The sequence below is a fragment of the Doryrhamphus excisus genome, chromosome 16, assembly GCF_030265055.1.
Source record: "Doryrhamphus excisus isolate RoL2022-K1 chromosome 16, RoL_Dexc_1.0, whole genome shotgun sequence".
In the NCBI taxonomy this organism is placed as follows: Eukaryota; Metazoa; Chordata; class Actinopteri; order Syngnathiformes; family Syngnathidae; genus Doryrhamphus; species Doryrhamphus excisus.
Window position 1 is genome coordinate 15,392,653 of NC_080481.1, and position 27,804 is coordinate 15,420,456.

Below are 27,804 nucleotides of genomic sequence, written 5' to 3' on the forward strand. Positions count from 1 at the left end.
TGACCAAAGATGCATTTGTGCTAAATAAATAATAATTTTCTGGCTAATTAGTAGTAGTCATATAATTTCCTGTGGCTCTCACGCCTCACTAATGTACTGTTGGCAATAACTGCTCTCATGTGTGGCGCCATTAAATGATGTGAACACGGTTCTATGAATGGAAGTGAACCTGTAACCATGTGACTACAACACACGGGTCAGGAGCATTATAATAATAATAATAATAATAATAATAAACAAAAAAAGACCAAAAAAACTATATTCAAAATAAAATACACTCTAGTCTTTTTTAGCCAAAAATTGCACTTAAATAAAAATTTTAACCCCAACCTATTAAAAAAACAGACATTCCAATAAAAAAAAAAATACATAATAAAAACAAATAAGGCTCTCAAATAAGTTATTTTGGATTTCATTTCCGTTACACTTTATGGAAAATAAAGACCAGGAAACGCCAGGAGCTGGTTCCAAAAACAATATACGGAGTGTCACCTTTACCACTGCAGAAACTGATGACAACCATGACATGGGGAAACAAAAAGTTATGCTTAAAATAGATGAAACTTTGCGTTCTATTCATATTCTCAGAGGAAGTCTTAAAATGACCTCCTGAAGCTTCAAAGAAACGCTGAAACAGGATGAAATACAAAAATAGAGAAGGATTTTGATAGTAAAAATAGGATACAGGAATTATTTAATACTCATTACGTCATTATCCGACTGTGGTATTGTCAACAGTCATAACTTCATTTCTGAAAGCAGGAATGCAAGCAATGAACCATTCTGTTTTTTTCCATCTTCCATCATGTATAAATGATACAGTACAAACTCAATTTACTTGGGGGCCACATTAGGTTTTCCAAAAAAAAAAATGCATTTATTAAAAACAGAAAAATATACAAACTTTTTCAGTGCTTTGGTTCCAATTTTCTACAATAAAAGCTTCGATAAAACATTCCACTGTTCTCAAATATCTTAATTTTTATTTTTCTGCACAAAATAAGGTGAAAAATAAATAAACAAATCAAGAATAAAGAAAATCAATCAATCAGTAATAAATAAATATAATAATAATAATAAAATGGCAAATAATAAAAAACTTAAGAACCCACACATAGTTGGTGGGTAGACAAATTACTTTTTTCAGATTAAAATGAACAAAGCATTATTAGAGCCCTGTAGACATGACAAAACACGACTATAGTCACATTTATACACTTTTTATTTACAACATATTGCGCAACTGCAGGGTCTTGAGACACATGCTAACTCGCAAACTAGAGAGCTAGCGACCTAAACGGTAGCCTCCAAGTTATTTCGTTTAAACTTAAATAGCCAAAAACTTACCACTTCCACACGGATAGGGAGGATAACTATTAACAGTTATTTAACCTTTAACATGAACATTAATCAAACGTAATAATTTTTTCTGGGTACATGATACCATACAGCATCCATATCAAACTTGCGCGGGCCGCACTAACATTAAACTTTCATATCAAGGCGGGGGCCTCAAACTAGTGTCCTGCGGGCCACATTTGGCAGCCTTGTAAGATTCATCTGCAGACAACCTCAACAGAAACATCCCCCTTTCGCTTCTCTCCAACCTCCTTTTCTTGAAATTTTGCAATCCAATAAGCCGTCCTCTTGTCTTCCTGCTTTTTAAAAAAAGATGCGGTGATTTTCCTGCGTAACCTCGTGGCGTACACCTCAACGAAAACCAGCGAGTAACTCATCAGACACAGACATCCCAGCAGTGTGGTGACGCCTGCGTTTGGTGCTGAAGTCGTGGCCTCACACAGCGACTGTTCGGGGCTGAAGTTCCACTTGTACTCTTTCTGAAAGTCAGTCAGCTGCCGTGTGATGCAGGATTGTGGGATGATGCAAAATGCAGGGGGGAACCATTGTACCTGTCGGGTGTTTCAAATACAGCAAAGGCGTTACATTTCGGAACGCTTAAAGTATGCACAGTAAGAAGTACAGGTGGTCCTCGGTTTATGACCTACGGGGTTTTGCCGTTTGTTCACACTACCACTGATTATTATACTCAGTGGAAGTGATTTAGTTGTTAATTTAGGTATACTCATAAAATTTGGGTATAACTTTGACCAAAACTCAACTAACATCACAATCCAAGAACAGAACTGACATAAGACCCGAGGACCACCTGTACTATGATACTCCTCTGATCTGAACTGAACTGATCAACCAGGTATTGCTCATCAATATTTCTGGAAAAAATATTTTTGTTCCAGCATCCAAGTACCAGAGTGACATGCGGTGAGGTTCATGGTTGGTGAGGCACCGACTCCTTTGTAGGTTTTTTTTTCATGTTAATACAGGTTGCTCATTAGGAGGATAACAAAAAGTGGGAATAATAATGTTTTCAGGTACTTCTTAGACCCATAAACGGCTGCGGGGAGGGGGGGGGGGGGGGGATTGAATGGTTAGCGCGCATGCCACACGGGTTCGATTCCCGGCTCAGACATCTGTCTGGAGTTTGTATGTTCTCCCTGTGCATGCATGGGTTTTCTCCCACATTCCAAAAACATGCTAGGTTGATTAGCGACTCCAAATTGTCCATAGGTATGAATGTGAGTGTGAATGGTTGTTTGTCTATATGTGCCCTGTGATTGGCTGGCGACCAGTCCAGGGTGTACCCCGCCTCTTGCCCTAAGACAACTGGGATAGGCTCTCCCATTTGAGGATAAACGGTATAGAAAAACATTTGTGTTCTTAGCTTTGATTTGTATATGACCTGTTACGCTGGATGGCACTTGTACCAGGTGTTGAGGACCCCAGAGCAAAGACCAAGGCAAATGTATTAAAATGTATTGAATAATAAACAAAGGGCGCTCACAGAAGAGGAAAGACAAAGCACAACAAAAGACGCCAGTGACAGAACATCACTGGGAAGCTAAAAGTACAAGCAAAAGAGTACCTAGTAGCAAATAAGGATTTACAACTATTTACAGACAGTAAGCAGCACAAATACAAGTACAAGGCAGAACGACAAAAGGTCAGGCACAAACATGACGCATGCAATGTGCAGGCAGGCTCTGACACAGGAACAACGGAAGTGGAGGCGGTATATGAAGGCCTAATGGCTGATGGTCAGCAGGTGTGCAAACCAGGAGAACAAGGCAGGAAAAGAGACAACAAGTGCCTGAGCACACCTGCAGCCAATAATCCTGGGACTACTTAAACTGTGCTGTGTGGAATGCTCTTGTCCAGTTTGTCATGGTACCTTACTTGTCTACCTTGTTTGTGTATTTGCTGTTGTACTTTTGCTTCTTTTGTTGTATACATTTTTTGTTTTGTTTAACCTGCCTCAGCATCTTGGGATCCTGCTAAATGGCTTTGACCACTTATGACAAAGATGTCAAAAGCGATAGGAATCATACCGAAAAAAATGTATATTATCATTCATTCATTCATTTTCTACTGCAAGTGATAGAAAATGAATGAATGAATCTAGACTTACGAAAATACGTCATTGTTCTCGCAGATTGTTGCCAATATGCCACGGCTATATTTCTACTAGTAACAGCAATCACTAATGGAAGCTACCTATAAATTTGAAATAATAGTAACAAGCGTGACACCACTTCGAACCTCTACACTATGACATCATCAGGAGTGTTTCTGAATCGGTATCTAATAACGTGACAAAATATGTTTAGGCTGGCAGAGAAGGCTGTGCTAGCCCTGATTGCACACTACTGCTTAGCATTGTGTTTAAAATGTTCATATGTTAGCATTTTCTAATTAATACATAGCTTATTATGATAAAATATTCATTCATTCATTCATTTTCTACCGGTTTTTCCTCACGAGGGTCGCGTTGCTGGAGCCTATCCCAGCTGTCTTCAAGCGAGAGGCGGGGTACACCCTGGACTGGTGGCCAGCCAATCACGGGGCACATATAGACAAACAACCATTCACACTCACATTCATACCTATGGACAATTTGGAGTCGCTAATTAACCTAGCATGTTTTTGGAATGTGGGAGGAAACCGGAGTACCCGGAAAAAACCCACGCATGCACGGGGAGAACATGCAAACTCCACACAGATGGCCGAGGGTGGAATTTAACCCTGGTCTCCTAGCTGTGAGGTCTACGCAGTAACCACTCAACCACCGTGCCGCCCTATATTATCATTCAATGTACAAATATTAATATAATAATATTAATATAATACAGTAAACCTCGGATATATCGGATTCAATTGTTCCCACTGGTTTTGTCCGATATAAGCGAAATCCGTTATATGCGTATACCGGAAAATGTCCGTTATATGCGTATACCGGAAAATGTCCGTTTTACGCATATATGGGATTTATATCCGGTATATGCGTAAATCGGATTTTATCCGTTATAAAAAGGCACTTCCTTGACTATGTTTCCAATGTACCTGGACGCGCAGGCAACGCTGCAAACGCTGCAAATGACGTCGTATAGCGGCCTGTCACGATTCGGCGAATCGGAGCGCCACGATGCGGCCATCCGATATATGCGAGGGAAATTTAATGGAAATGCATTGGAACGGGACTGGAGATTTTGTCCGAAATAGGCGAAATCCGTTATAAAAAATCCAATATATGCAATGAATTTTTATTGGAAATGCATTACAGAAAAATTGGTTCTTTTTTATCTGTCCGTTGTGAGCGAATTTCCGATATATCCGAGGTTTACTGTAATATTAAAATGTTTCTATTTTTATTTTTGTGCCTCTGCCTCCCCTGACTGCATGTCACTCAAAAGTCTGTATTTGTAGTAACGGTAAATGCAGTATAACGGATGCTCAAATACTTAGTGACATGATGGTGTCTTACCTTATAACTGACAGTGATGCTGGCAGACATGGGTGGAAAGTCGAGCAGCCACGGCAGAATCAAGTGAACCACATGATACACAATATAGTCCAAAGCCGCTACGAAAGCTATGGCAGTAAAATATAAAGTCACCACAAGCAGCGATGAGACACTTGAGGCGCATCCCCGACTGACGGTTTTACATCCTGCCGCCAAAGTTTTGGTGGTGCTGCGACTTTCATTTTGAAGGATCTCTTGGACGTCGCGGGAGTCGTTATCGAACTTAACTGATGTCAGATAAGATTTAAGGTAGCGAGCCGATTCAAAGATCAGCCAGGCAACAAAGACGGCTGCCAGAATTCGGTTGGAGAGTAATTTGAATTCTGTCAGCAGGTTCCTAATACGTGAAAAGTCGATTTCTATTTGCCCGATCGTTTTCGCAAACCTGCTTTTGACTTCCGACACATCGAAATGTGTGAAATGATCTAACTTCCTCAAGTTGGTGACAATACTCAGGTCTTCCTTTCTCACTTGGATCGCTTCCTGAACAATGTCCTTCCGGGCTGTGTTTAAAAGCGCTGATGAGTTCAATAAAATCTTCGAAAAGTCCTCAGAGGTGCACTTCAGGGTGCGCACCACTGCGCCTACATTCACGCTAATGTTCGGGATGACATTCAACACCAGGATCATAACAGAAGCCGAGATGAGGAGTTTGCGGCCCTGCTTGGTGCAAACGGTCGGGAGGATCATGGTCAGCACACAACGCAGTGGGTGACACAGGAACAAGACCAAGAACATGGCCACGCTGTAGACCAATGCTGTTTGAGTGGACGTGTCGATGCCGTATCGTAGCGTTTTGGATAGCCAGTGGTGAAGAAGACTGGCCGTAAGAACAACCAGAGTGAAACAAAGAGACATCAGGGTCCAGATGTGTCTGCCCACCGGTTTGGGTGAAGAATAAACATTCCACAGGTAGAACAGGAAGGATTTCACTGATTGTATGCGGCATTCCATCCTGTCACCAAAGACAAAAAACATTTTTTTTTTTGGACCAAAAAAAACCTAAAGGATTTGAACGAGAACCAACACTGACTTTCTATTATTTGACTTTATTCTGCCCAAGCAATTACATTTCTCAAAAGCACCGCGATTTCATATCACCAACTAAACCAGACGGAGCAAGCAAAAAAAAACACTGTCCGTGACTGATGCACGATCGTGCCAGCTGTCTTGCATCTGTCACAGCAGCGGTTCTGATCCAATCTGATAACTGAAAATTAACAAAATTCTTATATTGAAGGTAGCGACCCTGTTTTATGATCATTTCATGGAATAAGATGACGGCGGTCGAGTGGTTAGCGCGCAGACCTCACAGCTAGGAGACTAGAGTTCAATTCCACCCTCGGCCATCTCTCTGTGTGGAGTTTGCATGTTCTCCCCGTGCATGCGTGGGTTTTCTCCGTGAGTACTCCGGTTTCCTCCCACATTCCAAAAACATGCTAGGTTAATTAGCCACTCCAAATTGTCCATAGGTATGAATGTGAGTGTGAATGGTTGTTTGTCTATATGACAATGATGTACTGACAAAATGTACTCGTTTTGTAGTAGTATACTGCAAAAATGCATTCTCCGTAACGGATACTCCCTCCCTTCCTTCCTTCCTTCCTTCCTTCCCTTTTGTCTTATTAATTTTTCATAACTTCCTCACATATTTTGTAAATATCCTATTCATATGTTGTAAATACACACTCAATGTTTGCAATTATAAGATAGATATATAAATAAATGTAAAAAAAATTAAAGTTAAATTGTTCACAAATAAGTGTGGCTCTGCAGGTGATTCAGTACTCATACAGTATATTATTATTTAAATTGATAAAATTGGTAATTTCAAAATATGTGATGATACAGGTACAATATACAGCATACATGTACCACTGTCAAATGTTTCTTTTAATGTATTTATGCTTAATTTTTCAAATATTATCTAGATAAATACAAACACACACACAGAAATATAAACCCAATATACAGATACGTAGATATAGAGATAGATATTCAAGATACAGCATACAACTTCTTGACAATTAAGTGTGTCTGACGTGTTTAGACGATTTAAAATAAAATATTAGCATCCTGCCTAAGGCCAAAACAAACACCAGAGTATAAAATGACACTTCTTACCTGAGAAGCCTAACTTCATTCTAGCTGTAACATTTAGAGTTTTAAGGAAGTGAGGGAAGTGTTGAAAGGGGAACTGGAATGAATCCAGTCACTGTCATGTTTTTCCCACGTGGAAAATACAACTTTAAACCCACAGATGATGACATGAAATCATGTGACACAATCAAACTCACTCTGACAATGAGATTCTGACATTTGGTGTTATTGTATAAAGGCTTTTAATGCTCAATAGATATTTGTGTGATCGAGTATAGTTTATTAAACTGCACAAAATTATCTTGAAAAGTACTCTCGGATTGTGCACACGTGTAATAATTCTCATTATTATGTCGACAATTACAATAAAATGAAATGCATACACATACATTGAGCGTATCATGATTTCAGAATTCATCACTGAATATACAAACAACTTTGTGCAGTTCTCACAAAAACAAATCAGCCTCCTTTTGTTGTTCTTTCATTGACTTCTTTTGTCCGAGGTTTTGCATTCAAACACCGCAAGACCTTTTTGAAACGACCCCGACTAGCACTGAATAACCAACCACACCAGCCTTGTCCAGGTTAACCATTGTTGTCAGTCAATTTATAACAAACCAGACAAAGCTTTTAAAGACTTTACAGGGGGTGTCCTCAGTTTGTCTCAACATGACACGCAGCCTATTTCATGTGGTTAGTATATTGGTAACAGCAGTAACGTAAGGATACATAAATAAGTAACATGGTTTTAGACTGAAAGTATATTTGAAGGGGGGGATCAAGGGGTTTTTGGAGTGACACCATTGAGTTGCATTGCGTCATTAGCCTCGACTACGCTTTTCACGGGAGGCAAGGTATCACAAGGTGTCGATGTGGCTCGCCAAAAAAAAAACAAAAGGCTAACTCCGACTGGCAACACTTTGTATTTTTTCATTTTAGAGTGCTGCAGAAGTAATGGTTGTCAGCAAAAATGTCGACTTTTTTGTCAAATTATGTCAATTAATTATAAAAAGTAACTGAATTTTCCGACATTTAAAACACATTTTGTCACTTCTTAGTGTTTCGAGTGATCAGAGTGTCATATTTGTTGTGTGCACAGAAGCAGATTGGTTAAGAGGGCGAGCCCAATCGGGATAGGTATTCAAGTTAAACATGGCGAGGCCCCATGTGTTCATGGCTAGGGTGATGGAGAGGAGACCCAAAATGTTCATGACAAAACCGGTTTTCACCTGAAAAGACACAAATGTGTATGAATAAGTGCTTATGGAATAATATTCAACCGTGGCCATCAATACTCACCATGTCTTTGACCATCAGGTGTCCGGATGAAAAGGCGATGGAGTTGGGGGGTGTGGACACAGGCAGCATGAAAGCATATGAACATCCGATCGTTGCGGGGATCATGAAGTACAGAGGGTTCACCGAGACATGAAACGCCTGCAAAAACATACACCAAAAAATATGAATATATGGAATATGAAGTGTTTATTTAGTGGGCTGTAGAAAGAAACAAGCCTATAATATAGGGATGTATGTTTACATAGATTAGTATATAAATACTGTTTATACCAGGGGTCTCAATCAGTTTAAAAAAAAAAAAAAAACATTTATTAAAAACAGAAAAATGAATAAACTTTGCTTTGGTTCCGATTTTCTACAAGAAAAGCTCTGATAAAACATTCAACTGTTCTCAAATATCTTACTTTTTATTTTTCTGCACAAAATAAGATGAAAAATAAATAAACAAATCAAGAATAAAGACAATCAATCAATCAGTAATAAATAAATAAATATAATAATAATAATAAAAACTTAAGAAACCACATATAGTTGGTGGGTAGACAAATGATTTTTTTCAGATTAAAATGAACAAAGCATTATTAGAGCCCTGTAGACATGACAAAACACGACTATAGTCACATTTATACTCTTTTTATTTACAACATATTGCGCAACTGCAGGGTCTTGAGACACATGCTAACTCGCAAACTAGAGAGCTAGCGACCTAAACGGTAGCCTTCAAGTTATTTCCTTTAAACTTAAATAGCCAAAAACTTACCACTTCCACACGGATAGGGAGGTATTAACTATTAACAGTTATTTAACCTTTAACATGAACATTAATCAAACGTAATAATTTTTTAGTACAATAGGAAATAGGAACACTGTCGCCCATCTGTGACTTCAGTTCTTTGTTAATTAACACAAGTCTCAAAATTGTTAACACAAAACATGTTTTAATAATTTTTACATGATTTTACATTTAAGTTAAAGTCACACCTTCTTGAACTGATTAATAACACCAACCAAAGTTGTACTGTATTTTTTCCTGACACTTCCTGGGTGCTTCTATGTTGACGACGATGTTACAAGCTTGCAGTCCTTTGCATCCTGTAAATAATCCCTGAGTGGGTCGTTTGTAGTCTACGTACCGTTTACAAAGTGCAAAGGACGCAGATAATCATTAGTGACAATATGAGTAAATATCTAACAGACTGCAAACATCACTGTGTCTGTTGCGACACAATTTAGGTTGTTTGTTTTGTGTCTTTTTTTTTTTTTTTTTAAACATAAAGAGGAGTGAACTGAAAACACTATATCATGTCAGTAGTGTCCTCTGCATGTACTTGTAAACACGATACTTTTATACAATGTTGACTTCATTAGCGGCAGCTAGTTCGCTAGAGCTATCGACCTAGCTTCTGGTCTTTGGACTCCAATGGTGACGTTTTACCACAATGGTACAACAATCAAGAAACAAACAGTTAGTTTGGAGCTGGTTTTTGCCCCACCGGGAAGCTTTAAGTGGATATATGACTTTCATGTGTTAGAAGCTAGGTCGATAGAGCTATCGACCTAGCTTCTGGTCTTTGGACTCCAATGGTGACGTTTTACCACAATGGTACAACAATCAAGAAACAAACAGTTAGTTTGGAGCTGGTTTTTGCCCCACAGGGAAGCTTTAAGTGGATATATGACGTATATGACACAATGATGTGTTACGTACTCATTATACTAATTGTGTCTTGACCTCAGAACACTATTTGTGTGTTGCTGTTTATATTATGCTATTATGCTAATATTTTACAATAATTATCACACAGAATAGCCATATACAATGTTGACTTCATTGGCGGCAGCTAGTTCGATAGAGCTATCGGACCTAGCTTCTGGGTTTTGGACTCCAATGGTGACGTTTTACCACAATGGTACAACAATCAAGAAACAAACAGTTAGTTTGGAGCTGGTTTTTGCCCCACAGGGAAGCTTTAAGTGGATATGTATATGACGTTCGTGTGTTACGTACTCATTATACTAATTGTGTCTTGACCTCAGAACGCTATTTGTGTGCTGCTGTTTATATTATGCTATTATGCTAATATTTTACGATAATTATCAGACAGAATAGCCATATACAATGTTGACTTCATTGGCGGCAGCTAGTTCGGTAGAGCTATCGGACCTAGCTTCTGGGTTTTGGACTCCAATGGTGACGTTTTACCATAATGGTACAACAATCAAGAAACAAACAGTTAGTTTGGAGCTGGTTTTTGCCCCACCGGGAAGCTTTAAGTGGATATATGACGTTCATGTGTTACGTACTCATTATACTAATTGTGTCTTGACCTCAGAACGCTATTTGTGTGTTGCTGTTTATATTATGCTATTATGCTAATATTTTACGATAATTATCAGACAGAATAGCCATATACAATGTTGACTTCATTGGCGGCAGCTAGTTCGGTAGAGCTATCGGACCTAGCTTCTGGGTTTTGGACTCCAATGGTGACGTTTTACCATAATGGTACAACAATCAAGAAACAAACAGTTAGTTTGGAGCTGGTTTTTGCCCCACCGGGAAGCTTTAAGTGGATATATGACGTTCATGTGTTACGTACTCATTATACTAATTGTGTCTTGACCTCAGAACGCTATTTGTGTGTTGCTGTTTATATTATGCTATTATGCTAATATTTTACAATAATTATCAGACAGAATAGCCATATACAATGTTGACTTCATTGGCGGCAGCTAGTTCGATAGAGCTATTGGACCTAGCTTCTGGGTTTTGGACTCCAATGGTGACGTTTTACCATAATGGTACAACAATCAAGAAACAAACAGTTAGTTTGGAGCTGGTTTTTGCCCCACAGGGAAGCTTTAAGTGGATATGTATATGATGTTCATGTGTTACGTACTCATTATACTAATTGTGTCTTGGCCTCAGAACGCTATATGTGTGTTGCTGTTTATATTATGCTATTATGCTAATATTTTACAATAATTATCAGACAGAATAGCCAGACACAGTGTTGTGTAACGAACACACGGGCAGTCTTACCAGCTCAGCAATGACGGGTAAAAGTATAATAATGGTGGCAGTGTTGCTGGCCAACTCCGTGAAACAGGCCACAAAGGCTGTGATCAGCATCATGGCGACAACAGGTGGGACCTTGCCCAGAGGTTGGAGGTGGCCTCCAATCCAGGAGGCAAGTCCGGATTCCTACGGAAGAGCACAAGAAAAATAATCCAAAGATCAAACCACTGGGAAAATAAAACAAATGAGAGACTGGAGCAAAAATGTGTGATACAAAAGTGAGCTAACAGGAAAGTATATATATATAAGTATATATATATTTGACATAGTACATCTTTACCTCACATGCTTGGGCCATGGCAAAGCCGCCTCCGAGCAATAAAATAATATTCCAAGGAACAGACTCCTGGGCTTTCTTCCATGAGAGGAGAGGCACATATGGAACATTTGAAGCTGAGAAGACATAACTATATTTGTGATATGCAGCTACATTTTTATTATAGAAAACAATGATCAAGTACAAAGTAATCACCCTGAATTCTTGGCTCCCCCCACCCCCACACACACTTGTATCCAGCAGTTTATTTGTCCAGCTGAGCATAATAAACAATCTTGCTCATGCACGTGTCTCAAACAAACACACACACACACACACACACACACTGTGTACGTAAATGTGTGACTGCACAAAATCACAAAACAAAAAGCCAATATGTGGCAACAGGGCTTTCAGGGATTATCCTGATCCTGTAACCAAATGATTAACATTCTGCTGCTACTTTGCAAGAGTTACACACAAGCTCTAAGTGCAAGGAACCACTGAGGACGTGTTCTGACATTTTGTCGATAACATTTAGGAACGTTTTATTTCTTAAAGGTAATAATGAAAAGTGAATATAACACTTGTTATGTAACATTCTTAATGTGTAAAACTGTAAAAGCAAATTTTAATGTATGGCCCCAATTTTTTGTATGTAGTAGGGATGAGAGAGTACTCCACTATCTGTACAGTAAACCTCGGATATATCGGAAATTCGCTCACAACGGACAGATAAAAAAGAACCAATTTTTCTGTAATGCATTTCCAATAAAAATTCATTGCATATATCGGATTTTTTATAACGGATTTCGCCCATTTCAGACAAAATCTCCAGTCCCGTTCCAATGCATTTCCATTAAATTTCCCTCGCATATATCGGATGGCCGCATCGTGCCGCTCCGATTCGCCGAATCGTGACAGGCTGCTATACGACGTCATTTGCAGCGTTTGCAGCGTTGCCTGCGCGTCCAGGTACATTGGAAACATAGTCAAGGAAGTGCCTTTTTATAACGGATAAAATCCGATTTACGCATATACCGGATATAAATCCGATATATGCGTAAAACGGACATTTTCCGGTATACGCATATAACGGATTTCGCTTATATCGGACAAAATTGAATCCGATATATCCGAGGTTTACTGTATTATCTGTACTTGGAGTGGGCAGGGCATACACTGTAAATGGGTGTGGTTTAACCTGAAATGGGTGGGGTCTTAAATTAGTACTATTTTGGTAATGGTTTTATTTAATTTGAATATGCATCAGATTACAATTGAATGCATCACATAATCAGTTCACAGTTCCACATGTCCAAAAAGGAGTAGGAAGAAGCAAAGCTTATTAAATCCTACCCCTCCATCTGGTACTTTTACAATCAGTAACTGTTACATTTGTTCACTTCCTGCTTTCCATAATACAGTTTTTAAGTTTTTATTTTATTTTTTTTAAATAATGTACCTCGTACCGAACTACGAGGTGATATGGTACATAATGTGTACCATAGTAAGTGTCAATATAGTGATATATATAGCACATCATGACTGGTTCAAGACTCTTCATCCTTGTATTTAGCAAACATCAACTAACTAATTTTAAGTCTGAAATTGACATGGATTGATCAGAAGTTGCTGTATTTGTTTTTTTTTTAATTATTATTATTCAGCAATATGTACCGTGTATGTGTGTAAGTGACCTGTATGACTTTATTATATAATTATTTTTTAAAAATATGTGTGAAGTAGGGTATTCATGCACACATCCTGTCATGGCAAACATTGAAATACTGTATTTTCTGGACTATAAGTTGCACTTTTTTTTTACATAGGTTGGCTGTTCCTGCGACTTATACCCCAGAGCGACTTACAAATGAAAAAAATGTTAATGTTACATAAAGACTGGACACCTTTTCTGTTTATGTTTATTTTTTGATTTAGCTGAATAAGCATTGTGTTAGCATATCTTACACATATTCAGCCTGTTCTCTATTCTTTTATTATTATAACTTGCCTTCCAAGAGGATGTAATGTCTGTTTTGGTGAAGTAGTTTGGAAAATAAATTACCCGCAAAAAATGCAACTTATACTTCAGTGCGACTTATGTATGTTTTTTTCTATATAATTATGCATTTTTAGCCTTGTGCGACTTATACTCTGGAGCGACTTATAGTCCAGAAAATAAGGTAATCAGTCAGCCTTGTTCACTGTATTTTTACTACCATGGGTTTTCCAACTGACTTTATATCTTATATCTTCAGTGGCTTTCTTCAGTTTTACAATAGACAAACCGGCCCTGGTGAGGAGCTCACTGACCTTTTGGGTCGAACCACCAGCTGAGAGAAGGTTTCTGCGAGGGGAAGAAAAACAATATGGACACAATGATCACACCAATGACCGCGTCCGACACGTAGCTGCAGATAGAAAAGCAAAAAAAGAAAGTTATATGAGTTCAAGAGGAAGAAGGTGCCATGACGGTTATGTTCTTTTCTTCTCTTACCCCTTTTTAAAATACACGGACCAACCGTTGACAAACTTTGGGTCCCTCGTGAACAAAAGAACGGCAAACAAGACAAAGAAAAAACAGATGGCTCCCTCTGCAAAACTGAAACGGAGCAAAGTCAGTGAAATTATTTGCCTTTTGAAAATACAACATTGATTTAATTAGAAAACATACATGGTTCCTCACTTTATGGGCCCGAGTTTTCTGTAATCGTCATCGACGAGAGCCTTGGCTCTGACCTCCGCCTCTGCTCTTTGGTCATGTTTCTTAAAGCACAACCTGTACAAAATCAGCATTGCAAAATACATACATTATTGGTTCACTACAAAAAAAAAACTACAAAAAAACTTCACTACATCCATAAACCTCCTCTTTGGTCTTCCTCTACACCTCCTACCTGGCAGCTCTAAACGCAGCATCCTTCTACCAATATATTCACTATCTCTCCTCTGGACATGTCCCAACCATCTCAGTTTGGTCTCAGTCTGACTTTATCTCCAAGGCCTCTAACATGTAATGTCCCTCTGATGTATTTGTTCCTGATCCTATCCATCCTGGTCACTCCCATTGAGAACCTCAGCATCCTCATCTCTGCGACCTCAAGTTCTACTTCTGGTCTTTTCCTCAGTGGCACTGTCTCTAGACCAGGGGTCTCAAACACGCGTCCCGCGGGCCAATTGTGGCCCGCAGCACACTAGTTTGAGGCCCCGGCCTTGATATGGAAGTTTAACATGGATGCTGTATGGTATCATGTACCCAGAAAAAATTATTACGTTTGATTAATGTTCATGTTAAAGGTTAAATAACTGTTAATAGTTATCCTCCCTATCCGTGTGGAAGTGGTAAGTTTTTGGCTATTTAAGTTTAAAGGAAATAACTTGAAGGCTACCGTTTAGGTCGCTAGCTCTCTAGTTTGCGAGTTAGCATGTGTCTCAAGACCCTGCAGTTGCGCAATATGTTGTAAATAAAAAGAGTATAAATGTGACTATAGTCGTGTTTTGTCATGTCTACAGGGCTCTAATAATGCTTTGTTCATTTTAATCTGAAAAAAATAATTTGTCTACCCACCAACTATATGTGATTTCTTAAGTTTTTATTATTTGCTGTTATATTATTATTATTATATTTATTTATTTATTTAAATTTTTTTATTTAAATTTTTTTGTTTTTAATAAATGCATTTTTTTTTTTTTTTGGTGGAAAACCAGATGCGGCCCAGTCTCACCCAGACCCGAGCTCCAGTGGCCCCCAAGTAAATTGAGTTTGAGACCCCTGCTCTAGACCAAACCACATCACCAGTTTTGTATACCTTTTGCTTTCATTTGATCCTAAATGCGGAACTAATGGTGATCTCCATAAATTAACAGATCTCATCTGCGATATTTGAAGTCGCAAAGTCGCAAAGTGATAAAGTTGGCATAACAACCTGACCTGTTTTTATATGATCCGCTGTTGGTCGTTGTCACGTGATATGTAAGAAGCTGCTGACACAAGTTACACTTCACTTTCTGGGGGAATCTTTAACCTTTTCAAAATACTTCCATACTTTGGAGGATTTTTTTAACAACAAGTCGATTATGTTTTTCTCGTTTTATATAAAAGTTAGCGCTCACATCAGCATATGATGAGCGTGTGTATATATTAGTATATAACAAGTGTATAACATTTACCGTGTGTTCAATCCTCCGAAGAGGAACGCGATCCATATCCATCCCAAAACCAGGAACACCAACATGAGCGGGAAGGCAAAAGCAAACCAAGAGCCAAAGTTAATAACATCACAGTCTGGAAAATAGCTGAAAAGGGAAAAAAAAGTGGTAACATTTTAGTGACATTTTAGTTTGTGTTTGATGCAACCACAAATGTGAGCTACCTTTTGAGCTGTCCAATCAGGATGAGGTTTGGAGCGGTTCCAGTCAGTGTGGCAGTTCCTCCAATACTCGCCGCGTAGGGAATACAGATCAGGAATCCTTTCCAAACTTTCATCTGATACTCCGACTCAGACTGGATCTCCTCAGCTGTTCTCGTGTCAGTTTGTTCTGTGGCATCCACCCTGTAAGGAGAACAGAATAAAATACCAGCGTTTGAGTTCTCCAATGGGGAAATTCAAGTTTCAGTAGCAGAATATATGACAAAAATCCTGTTTTCCCACAACATATTTATTTTTAATTTTTTTTTAAAGTGATGAAAATGTCCCCGGTTTAATTGTTTTTCATTGGGCCATTAAATTGAGCAGCATTAGGGCACTCTACTGTATGTAATCCCCCCCCCGAGAGGCTGCCGTGTGGGTGGTTTTTTGAATTAGCGTTGCGATAAAGCTGCACACAGTTAATCTTCTGACATTGAGTTGAAGTCACACATAACACGGGATGTTTTTCCCCAAAATATTCCGAGCCACCGCTGTTTTTTTGGATGTATAGTATGTTTGCAGATCAGATTGCGACATGATTGCCACACTCTAATCCAGTGTTTTTTAACCTTTTTTGAGCCACTGCACATTTTTTTAATTGGTAAAATCTTGCGGCAGGCCACTAACCACCTCACGGGCATCACTAAGTCTACTGGAGGAACGAGGCAATCAGCTACGTGTTGCCACGCGGACGAATATTACATTGCTCTGCCGGTTTTGGACACCATGGACAGATTTGGAGAAAATTATTAATTAATGTTAATTTAAAAAAAAAAATGATATTGGATAATTCCCCACAGCACACCTGACGATTTCTCACGGCACACTAGTGTGCTGCGTCACAGTGGTTAAAAATCTAATCAATAAAATAAATATCCATTGTCAAAACAGCATAGCGTATATACATTAATGCCCATTACCCGGTCACGGTGAGCGGTTTCTCCTAGTTTACACTCGGATTCCGCCATCGGAAGTCACTGCATCAAAGGAAGTGAGTGGGCTGCATGAGCCTCCTACGACACGTACACCCCCGGTGAATAAAACATACCACATCCTTATATGAAGCGCACCTAATGCGAGTAACTCTGACTATCCTACTTCCTTTACGTCAGGGGTCTCAAACTCAATTTAACTGGGTGAAGCCGGGCCGCATCAGGTTTTCAAAAAAAAAAAACCCAAAACGCATTTATTAAAAACTGGAAAAAAAATCAATAAAAAAAACTATCTTCAATGCTTTTGCTTTGAAGTACTTGCTTTGAAGTACTTGCTTTGAAGTACTTTTTCAGTACTTTGGTTCCGGTTTTCCACACCAAAATATCTGATAAAACATTCCACTGTTCTCAAATATCTTAATTTTTATTTTTCTATACACAAAATAAGATAAAAAAATAAACAAAGACAATAAATCAATCAATCAGTAATAAATAAGTAAAATAATAATAAAACAGCAAATAAGAAAAACATAAGAAACCACATACAGTTGGTAGAGAAATTATTTTTTTCAGATTCAAATGTACAGTATTAACAGTTATTTAACCTTTAACATGAACATGAATGAAACTTAATCATTTGACCCAATTAGCAAGTTAGCATCGTACTCAGTTCCAATCTGGGAGCAGCGTCGTAACTTTAACAACATGTTTGATGAGATGCTTTATCTTGACGTGTATTTTCCGTTTTTATTCCAAATCATTTCCTGCATTTATTTGTACCCAGCGTCATAAGCCTTTAGCTTCATTGCTAATCCAAAGCAAAAACAGGGCGGGGTAACAGGGTAGGGTAACAGTATGGGCGGGGCCAAAATCATGTTAATTGTGTCCGGTGTGCATACAGCTTTAAGGTGTCATTTCAACATTAAACTTTGGTATCAAGGTTGGAGCCTCAAACTAGCATTTTGCGGGCCGCATTTGGCCCGCGGGCCGCGAGTTTGAGACCCCTGCTTTCCGTGCTGGCTATGGCCGACGCTTTTCCCCAAAATTGCTGGTTGCCAGTTTTTGCTCATTAAAATATGTTCACCTTAATAAGAATACTACTTATTTTAACAGTAAATTCCTGTGTGTGTGTGTTGGTGTTGGATCCTTCATACTGCGTTTTCTTACAATCCAGCTGAATCCTTCTCAAGAGTGTTTTCGACAGGTGGCCATGATGAGGCAAACTAAGCTTGCTAATGCTAATATTTACATGGTAATATACAGGTACCTTGCAAACTTACCCATCTAGTGATAAGTTTTGTTTCTCTGAGGCCACTGAAGGCAACGAATGCATCTTGGTAGACTGGCCTGAAATAAAGCAGAAATGGTGACATATAAAGCAAAAAACAAACCATAGGAAAATATTTGGGTCTGAAACATCATATATGATGTGTTTCAAGGAAGTTATTAATCAATTACTACTTGAATATGTACTAACTTTGGCCGAGCACAAAGTTCATGGCTGAGATTACATATTAAAAGTGCATACAGGTCTAAATCCTGAAACAAGCATCTTGGCAGCCTTGGACACATTCCTGTGAGTTTCAACGTGTGACAACGCTCAAAACTCAAAACAAGACTGCACAGTATTTGCTCCCTGGGGGGTATGACAGGCAAAGGGGAACTATATGATTATATAACTATATGATTGGGATCTATACCTGTATCTGTTCAGCCATCTAAATGATCTTTATCTGTATTGGTAGTCGATACGGGCAGGGCATACGCCAATAATGAAGAGTCTTGAACCAGCCATGATGCGTTATATATATCACTATATTGACACTTACTATGGTACACATAATGTCATTGGATGCTCATATCACCTCGTACTTCAGTACGGGACAAAAAATTACAAAATTTAAAAAAAAAAAAACAAAACTTAAACTATATTAGGAAAGCAGGAAGTGAACAAATGTAACAGTTACTGATTGTAAAAGTACCAGATGGAGGGGTAGGATTTAATAAGCTTTATATGTGCCCTGTGATTGGCTGGCCACCAGTCCAGGGTGTACCTCCGCCTCTCGCCCGAAGACAGCTGGGATAGGCTCCAGCACCCCCGCGACCCTCGTGAGAAAAAAGCGGTAGAAAATGAATGAATGAAAAAAAAACCTTAAACTACATTAGGAAAGCAGGAAGTGAACAAATGTAACAGTTACTGATTGTAAAAGTACCAGATGGAGGGGTAGGATTTAATAAGCTTTACTATATGTGCCCTGTTATTGGCTCGCCACCAGTCCAGGGTGTACCCCGCCTCTCGCCCGAAGACAGCTGGGATAAGCTCCAGCACCCCCGCGACCCTCGTGAGAAAAAAGCGGTAGAAAATGAATGAATGAATGAAAAAAAACAACCTTAAGCTATATTACGAAAGCAGGAAGTGAACAAATGTAACAGTTACTGATTGTAAAAGTACCAGATGGAGGGGTAGGATTTAATAAGCTTTGCTTCTTCCTACTCCTTTTGGACATGTGGAACTGGGAACTGATTATGTGATGCATTCAATTGTAATCTGATGCATGTTCAAATGAAAAAAAAAACATTACCATTACCAAAAATGGGCGTGGTGAAACTAGGCGGGGCTTAAATTTGTACATTATTTCTAGTCTGAAATTGACAATGATTGATCAGAAGTTATTGTTTACTATTGTACTATATGTGTACTGTGTATATGTGTGTAAGTGATCCTTATTAGTTTTTAGTCCACAGTTTTCTTGTTCTTCCGGTACGTGTATGAGATTTAACAATTAATAACAATAGATAAATGTCTATATGTGCCCTGTGATTGGCTGGTGACCCGATTATCGCCCGAAGTCAGCTGGGATAGGCTCCAGCATACCGCCGCGACCCCAAGTGAGGATAAGAGGTATAAAAAATGTATTGATGGACGGACGGCCAATCCATAACACAACAATGCCAAGTGAAAGCAACCCCCCCCAGGGTCGTCTATTTGTTATATTTATCATAACAAAAATATGCAACATACCATTAATAACGCCACTGTCACGATCCTCTGTCAACTTGCATTTTTGCTTGAGGGTCTCCAAATCGCCAAACAAACTTTCCAGGATGGCGTTGGCGATGGGTAGCATCATGGCGGTCGTGGCGGTGTTGCTGAGCCACATGGACAAGAAGGACGAAGTCGCCATCATGCCCAGTATCAACCTGGAAATAAGCATATGGAGAAAAAGAGAAGAGAATGACAATTATGATAATAAATTTGTACGCATTAATGTTAAGAAACTTTCTTACCAGGCTGGTTTCACGCCGACAATGGTGAGGACCTTCAGTGCTATTCTGCGATGAAGGCCCCACTCCTCAATGGACGATGCCATCACCAGACCGCTAAGAAAGAGAAAGTTGGTTTCCAGAAAATACTGAGGACAGAGTTTTTTCGATGGAATGATTCCCAGCGTTGGAAAGAGGCAGATGGGGAGCATTGCAGTGACGGCCAGTGGAAGAGCCTCGGTGCACCAAAACGTGGCCATGAGCACCACCACATAGAGGCATTTTCCCTCCTAGAAGGAAAACATTAGAGTGGTGAGAAGAACACCTCACAAAAATTTATATATATATCACAATATTTTATTGGCAGCACGGTGGTAAAGTGGTTAGCGCGCAGACCTCACAGCTAGGAGACCAGGGTTCAATTCCACTCTCGGCCATCTCTGTGTTTGCATGTTTGCATGTTCTCCCGGTTTTCTCCGAGTACTCCGGTTTCCTCCCACATTCCAAAAACATGCTAGGTTAATTAGCGACTCCAAATTGTCCATAGGTATGAATGTGAGTGTGAATGGTTGTTTGTCTATATGTGCCCTGTGATTGGCTGGCGACCAGTCCAGGGTGTACCCCGCCTTACGCCCGAAGACAGCTGGGATAGGCTCCAGCACCCCCGCGACCCTCGTGAGGAAAAGCGGTAGAAAATGAATGAATGAATGAATTACAATATTTTCTTGGCGGCACGATGGTCGAGTGGTTAGCGCGCAGACCTCACAGCTAGGAGACCAGGGTTCAATTCCACTCTCGGCCATCTCTGTGTTTGCATGTTTGCATGTTCTCCCGGTTTTCTCCGAGTATTCCGGTTTTCCTCCCACATTCCAAAAACATGCTAGGTTAATTAGCGACTCCAAATTGTCCATAGGTATGAATGTGAGTGTGAATGGTTGTTTGTCTATATGTGCCCTGTGATTGGCTGGCCACCAGTCCAGGGTGTACCCCGCTTCTCGCCCGCTGGGACAGCTGGGATAGGCTCCACCCCCCCCCCCCCCCCTCGACCCTTGTGAGGAAGCGGTAGAAAATGAATGAATGAATATTTTATTATTTTATTATAATAATCTATGTATGTGTTTACAGCACACATGTAGGTGTGCCCTGTGTATTATTATTATTATTTTTATCATTTTCATTCAGTTATCGAAGTGGATGCGACTTTTTGTCAACCCGTCAAAAAAAAAAAATGCCAAGAATGTTCCCATATGGACAGGACCTTAATAATAATAATAATGCTATTCATGTCCAATACATGCCACAACATTATATATTGATTTTTTTGGTTTATTGATTATTGATGGTTTGTGTAATTGCAACGTGATAATTGTAGTATTAAGAAGTGTATTAAGTCAGTTCATGTTTAGTTCAAATGCTGGTTTTATGGTCCTGTGTCATTTAGTTCTTTCTTTTTATTTTTATTGTTTTTATTTTTTATACTTTTATTGCTTTGTTTCTTGTTGTTTTAATAATGTTTTAATATCTATTTTACTATTTTATTTCTTATTTGATCTTTTAGTTTTGGATGAAATTCAATTTGTACCTTTATTTCATTCATTCATTTTCTACCGCTTTTTCCTCACGAGGGTCGCGGGGGGTGCTGGAGCCTATCCCAGCTGTCTTCGGGCGAGAGGCGGGGTACACCCTGGACTGGTGGCCAGCCAATCACAGGGCACATATAGACAAACAACCATTCACACTCACATTCATACCTATGGACAATTTGGAGTCGCCAATTAACCTAGCATGTTTTTTTGGAATGTGGGAGGAAACCGGAGTACCCGGAGAAAACCCAGATGGCCGAGGGTGGAATTGAACCTTGGTCTCCTAGCTGTGAGGTCTGCGCGCTAACCACTTGTCCACCGTGCCGCCCGTACCTTTATTTATTGTATTTTATTTTACTAGTCAGTGTAGTGCAGCACTTTGGAACCTCTATTTATATAGCACATTTTATAAACAAAGTGGATTGAATTATTCACAGTATTATAGTAACAATAATAATAATAATAATAATAATTGTGTCAGGAAGTGCATTTTGCTTTAACAATAAGATGACTTGCTGTGGAAATGCCTGCCGGACATTCAAGCATGCAAGGAGATGTCATACACAGACAATGACTATTGACACATTGCTCAAAGGAACCTCAGCGGTGTATATTCGTGACCCAGTCCTGTACAGTAGAACCTCATATAACCATATACATGCTTGATAAGTCATATTCAATGTTGTGTTTGATTATGCACATTTTTTTAAGCTAATACTGTTAATATTTACACTTAGAATGCTATGATACTATGTACACACACCTGTAGTACATTTTTTATCTCTGTATATAGAAAATACTGTAGGAATTGTACTGTGTAAGTGTAATAAAGACTCACCTTTTCTGGCATTGTCACAAGTAACGGTGAAAAAAGCAGCGGCGTGATGAGGAGCACCAGCGGTTTGTGTACACACCACAGCTTCTTGGAGACCACGGATACTTTCATCTCCAGACGTTGCTTTGCACCCATGAGAGAGGAAGGAGCTCCAGACGAGCTGACAGGAAGCCGCTTGGCACAACTTTGAATGCTGTGAGATTTGACCGTATGGCTTGGCTACAGGTTAACTCCTCGTACGGTGGTGTCAAATAGTTGAACGGGACGGTCAGGTTTCCCCCGAGGAGGCCTCTCCCACATCCACTGGAGGAGGGCCTTTTTCTTTTGAGGTGTTTTTTTTTGTGTTAAGAGAACAACTATGTTCTTAAGTGTTTTTTTTAGTAGATAATTAAGTTATTAATGGTTGTTAACACTCAAGGGTAACTTGTCGAACACTCACTTTATTACTTTGTGGCTTTAGCTCGTGAACATTTGACCCTGAGAGGCTTTTCTATGTGGACATTCTGCTTTTCTTCTAGAACCTAACGAGCCGTTGTATTTGTACATAAGGCCATATGCAGTCAGGGCCAGCAAAACCTCCTCTGATGGCGTCACCATCACCAGAAGCCCTGATATTCATTTACAACCTCATTTCTAATATGTGTTCCACGTATTTGGAATCATTTATTCTCAACATTTTAGTAGCATATTTCTTGGTTGCATTGCTTCCAGTACTTTTTTGTACATTTGTATGTTAGATTTTTTTTTTTTTTTTTTTGTCCAATCAGATTTCAGCCATTAAATGTAATCAGGGCCTTCAGAATCAGGCCCCTGTCACATGCATTCTATTAGTCTCCCGTGTTTATCCATCATTGTGTTAAGATTTTAAATAAACAATTTTAAATAAACAAATAAACGCTTTTAGTCATGTTTTAACTGTGTATTAACCAATGAATGTTGTATTTTGGTGTGTCTTCTATTCCGTTTACTTGCTTTATTCAACTTTATTCGTCTGTAAAGTGTCTTTGAGTATTTTGAAAAGCGCTATACAAATAAAATGTATTATTATTATTATTATTATTATTAAATCGGTGAAGCAAATGCAGGTAACAATGGATAGGCGGGAACGCAAAAGTGATACGACGGCAGAGAAAATCACGGCGAGCGATTAGTGAGGTCTGATTTTTTTTCTATTCAGCATTTTTGTGACGCAAATGTATTATGCTTTCGAACGCATATTGTTTTTAGAAGCCAAACTCTTTACTTAACTGTCTTGAATTCTTGCTAGGATGAAGAAAGTACACTGAAATGGTTCTATGATAAAGAACAATGGGTGATTGGAAAGTGACTCCCTGTTTTCATTCATTCATTCATTTTCTACCGCTTTTTCATCACGAGGGTCGCGGGTCACTTTTCTGATCTATAAATGTTGTCAGAATGTAGTATTCTCGTGTTAAATTATGATAATTATAAGTTTGCGCATTGGAAGTGAGCCCTGAAAAAAGTTTGGGAATACTTTGAACGCTTGGTTCCAGAGAGCACGGGCTCATTGTGACTTCACAGTGAGCCGGCTGGAGCTGTAGGTCTACAAGTAGCTCCTAAACCCCTTTTCAAGTAGCTCCCCAAAGGGTTTATTCATTTATTATCAACTCCTACAGTGTAGGAGTTAACTACTTTAACCCACTTAACCCACTTTCTAATTTTTTGGTTTATGTCATACACCAGCAAATTAGAAAGTGGGTTTCGGCAGTAGTCCAGAGGTCCACGGGAGCGCAGCCGGAATAGGTGCAGATTCTGGAACATCTAGAAAAGCTTTCTGTGCGGGTTATTGTGTGCAGCTGCTCTATAGGTGTCAACAACTCAATACAAAGGGTAAAAAAAAAAAAGACCATATCCTCCCCTTTAATACGGATTTGGCCAAAAAATATCAGAATGGTATTCTCGGTGTAGCAGTCAACTTGAAACTTTTTGTACATGTGTATGTTAGATTTTTTTTTTTTGACCAATCAGATTTCAGCCATTAAATGTAATCAGGGCCTTCAGAATCAGGCACCTGTCACATGCATTCTATTAGTCTCCCGTGCTTATCCATCATTGTGTCAAGTTCCTCGGAAGTGCAGTCGTAATAGGTGCAGATTCTGGAACATCTAGAAAAGCTTTCTGTGCGGGTTATTGTGTGCAGCTGCTCTATAGGTGTCCACAACTCAATACAAAGGGTAAAAAAAAATGACCATATCCTCCCCTTTTAATACGGATTTGGCCAAAAAAGTATCAGAGCGGTATTCTCTGTGTAGCAGTCAACTTGAAACTACCACAAATGGCGCCTTTCAAAAACGAATTTCTGTTCCAGTTTCATCCTTGAACGACTACAACTAACAGCTAGTTCTGCGGCACTTGTCTTGAAGATCCGATACGGCAAGCTCGAATGACCTGAAGGACGGAAAAAAGAGAGAAGATCAGCATAAGTAGAGAGCGTTTTCAAACTGCAGAAATGCCCAGACTGTTTTTCGAAATAGCCAAAACAACAGGATGTTATTACATAATAACCTGTGATACCAAATACATGAACATATTTACCATAATAGTGATACACGATAAAAGCACTTTGACCGAGCCCACTGCCAAGTAACCCAGAATACTCCACATGATTGGCAGGTCCTCCGCATGTTTGCTGGAGTTAACAGTCGTGGTCAACACATTTGGCGTTGGCGTCGTGCACGCTATGGTGAGATTTAGAAAACACAATATGCAGAACATTAATATACTACATTTTATACATTTTTCACTTGCATGGAGCATTCATTCATTCATTCATTCATTTTCTACCGCTTTTTCCTCACAAGGGTCGCGGGGGGTGCTGGAGCCTATCCCAGCTGTCTTCGGTCGCCAGCCAATCACAGGGCACATATAGACAAACAACCATTCACACTCACATTCATACCTATGGACAATTTGGAGTGGCCAATTAACCTAGCATGTTTTTGGAATGTGGGAGGAAACCGGAGTACCCGGAGAAAACCCACACATGCACCGGGAGAACATGCAAACTCCACACAGAGATAGCCGAGGGTGGAATTGAACCCTGGTCTCCTAGCTGTGAGGCCTGTGTGCTAACCACTTAACTCACCATGCAGCCCTGGAATAAATAAATAAACAAAGGAAAAATATCGGGAATAGGTGCAGATTCTGGAAAATCTAAAAGGTTTTTGGAATACGGGAGGAAACTGGAGTACTGCGCGCTAACCACTTGACCGCCCTATATTATATAGGGTGGAATTGAACCCTGGTCTCCTAGCGGTCTCAGCACACTAACCACTCGACCACCGTGCCGCCCCTCTTGCATGGATCATTCATTCATTCATTCATTTTCTACCGCTTTTTCCTCACGAGGGTCGCGGGGGGTGCTGGAGCCTATCCCAGCTGTCTTCGGGCGAGAGGCGGGGTACACCCTGGACTGGTGGCCAGCCAATCACAGGGCACATATAGACAAACAACCATTCACACTCACATTCATACCTATGGACAATTTGGAGTCGCCAATTAACCTAGCATGTTTTTGGAATGTGGGAGGAAACCGGAGTACCCGGAGAAAACCCACGCATGCACGGGGAGAACATGCAAACTCCACACAGCCGACGGTGGGAATTGAACCCTGGTCTCTTAGCTGTGAAGTCTGCACGCTAACCACTCGACCACCGCACACCGCCCCTCTTGCATGGATCAATTACAGCAAAAATCTAATTTCACCAAATGCACCAAAACGTATCGTTACAGTGTAACAAGAAGGAATCCATGCTTGATGGAAAATATTATTTCTAGTAGCATATGTTAATAAGGGGGAAATATGTACTCATATGTGCCCACCACCAACCACTTCCTGTGTCGTGCTGGTGAGAATCAAACAGCAAGTATTATGTGTAAGGGTATTTGTTGGAACTTTATCTCATACTGGATCTGAACTGGAGTGACATTACACCAAAATAAACGTCATGCAGTTTTGTATGGTCTGGATTGTTTACCCGGATGATGTAATAATAATAATAATAATAATAATGATAATAATAATAATAATGGCTTACCATGAACCAGAAGGTCGACCTCACATTCTTTATTTTTATATCCTAAACCTACAGTGATGATGCATTTATAGGTGCCCGAGTCCTGTGGGGTTACTTTTTGCAGATGCAGACTCTCCCCCTTTCCTAACGTGGCTGGACGAGGAAATGTGTGCATCTCTTTATCATCGCCACTGATGATAATGACAGAACTTTCTCCGCCATTCATCTGAATGTGAAAGTGACATTAAAATTCATTTCATATTTTTTTTTTTGCTAATAGTCTGAAATGAGAGACTCACCTTGTACCAAGTCAGCGCCAGGAAATCCTTGCTGTCATGACATGAGCAGCTTAGGTTGACATTTTCGTCACAGTTCACTTCAACTTTTGCCTGACTACGGCTGACTACGTGATACACAATCATAACCTGTAAAATATTCAAATATATTAACATTCAATATCATTTTTTATATTTGAATGTATAGAAAGTCACCTTAAGAAACAGTGTTATCTGTTTCATAGTTGCGATCCTGTGATGACTGATACTTGTTGCTCACGTGACCAGATAAGAGGCGTTTCCTGTATCCTGCTGCTGTTTGTAGTAAGTAGATTTTGGCCACCAGGTGGTGCTAACGAGTAGTTCATCAACCAAGCAAAGCTCTTCTTTATATTGTAGTCTTGACCTACATAGGGTTTAAGTTCATTTCTGGATGCATGCTGTTTAAATCAAATCTTCATTAGTCTAAAATATGTTTATTTAAATTGTATTGTCGACATAAAGTATAAAAACTGTAATAGGACAATTTCTTTACGTCACTTTAGGTCAAATGTTTCACATTGCTGTAGCAGATTTAGCACCGGGCATCTTTTTATCTGTTTTTCGAAAACGAAAACGAATATGACCACCTTATTTTCACCAATTTAATGAATAAAGTGGTCAAAAGATTAATCACTTCATCAAACTCATTGAAGAAGCTAAAGGCAACATTTCTAAACTGTGACAGCGCATAAATGAACTACTAACTCGCCTCCATGTATGTAATAAAGTTATTGATAATCCTGTGTCTATTACAAATGGTCTTAATGATTTTTGTATCAATTCTGTACAATAATTATGATAATTACAATAA

At 39.4% G+C, this 27,804-nt stretch overlaps 3 protein-coding genes across 3 annotated transcripts; all 3 read right to left on the bottom strand.

Moving 5' to 3' along the window:
* Window positions 1-1,556: 1,556 nt before the first annotated feature.
* ocstamp (osteoclast stimulatory transmembrane protein) lies at window positions 1,557-5,830 on the bottom strand. The gene is made up of 2 exons (XM_058052234.1): window positions 4,838-5,830; window positions 1,557-1,910 (listed from the first exon to the last, which is right to left on the bottom strand). The coding sequence occupies exons 1-2, from the start codon at window positions 5,828-5,830 to the stop codon at window positions 1,557-1,559; spliced, it is 1,347 nt and encodes a 448-aa protein (XP_057908217.1).
* A 1,380-nt stretch (window positions 5,831-7,210) lies between these two features.
* On the bottom strand, window positions 7,211-22,808 carry slc13a3 (solute carrier family 13 member 3). The gene is made up of 13 exons (XM_058052258.1): window positions 22,643-22,808; window positions 20,246-20,511; window positions 19,980-20,158; window positions 18,238-18,304; window positions 15,990-16,169; window positions 15,787-15,912; window positions 14,303-14,395; window positions 14,114-14,218; window positions 13,930-14,027; window positions 11,638-11,750; window positions 11,322-11,483; window positions 8,279-8,416; window positions 7,211-8,208 (listed from the first exon to the last, which is right to left on the bottom strand). The coding sequence occupies exons 1-13, from the start codon at window positions 22,772-22,774 to the stop codon at window positions 8,050-8,052; spliced, it is 1,818 nt and encodes a 605-aa protein (XP_057908241.1). The 5' UTR covers window positions 22,775-22,808; the 3' UTR covers window positions 7,211-8,049.
* A 1,744-nt stretch (window positions 22,809-24,552) lies between these two features.
* LOC131104757 (uncharacterized) lies at window positions 24,553-27,217 on the bottom strand. The gene is made up of 5 exons (XM_058052260.1): window positions 27,168-27,217; window positions 26,976-27,101; window positions 26,698-26,902; window positions 25,196-25,338; window positions 24,553-25,048 (listed from the first exon to the last, which is right to left on the bottom strand). Exons 1-5 carry the CDS (start codon window positions 27,192-27,194, stop codon window positions 24,998-25,000), a joined length of 552 nt encoding a protein of 183 aa, XP_057908243.1. The 5' UTR covers window positions 27,195-27,217; the 3' UTR covers window positions 24,553-24,997.
* Between the last annotated feature and the right edge of the window lie 587 nt (window positions 27,218-27,804).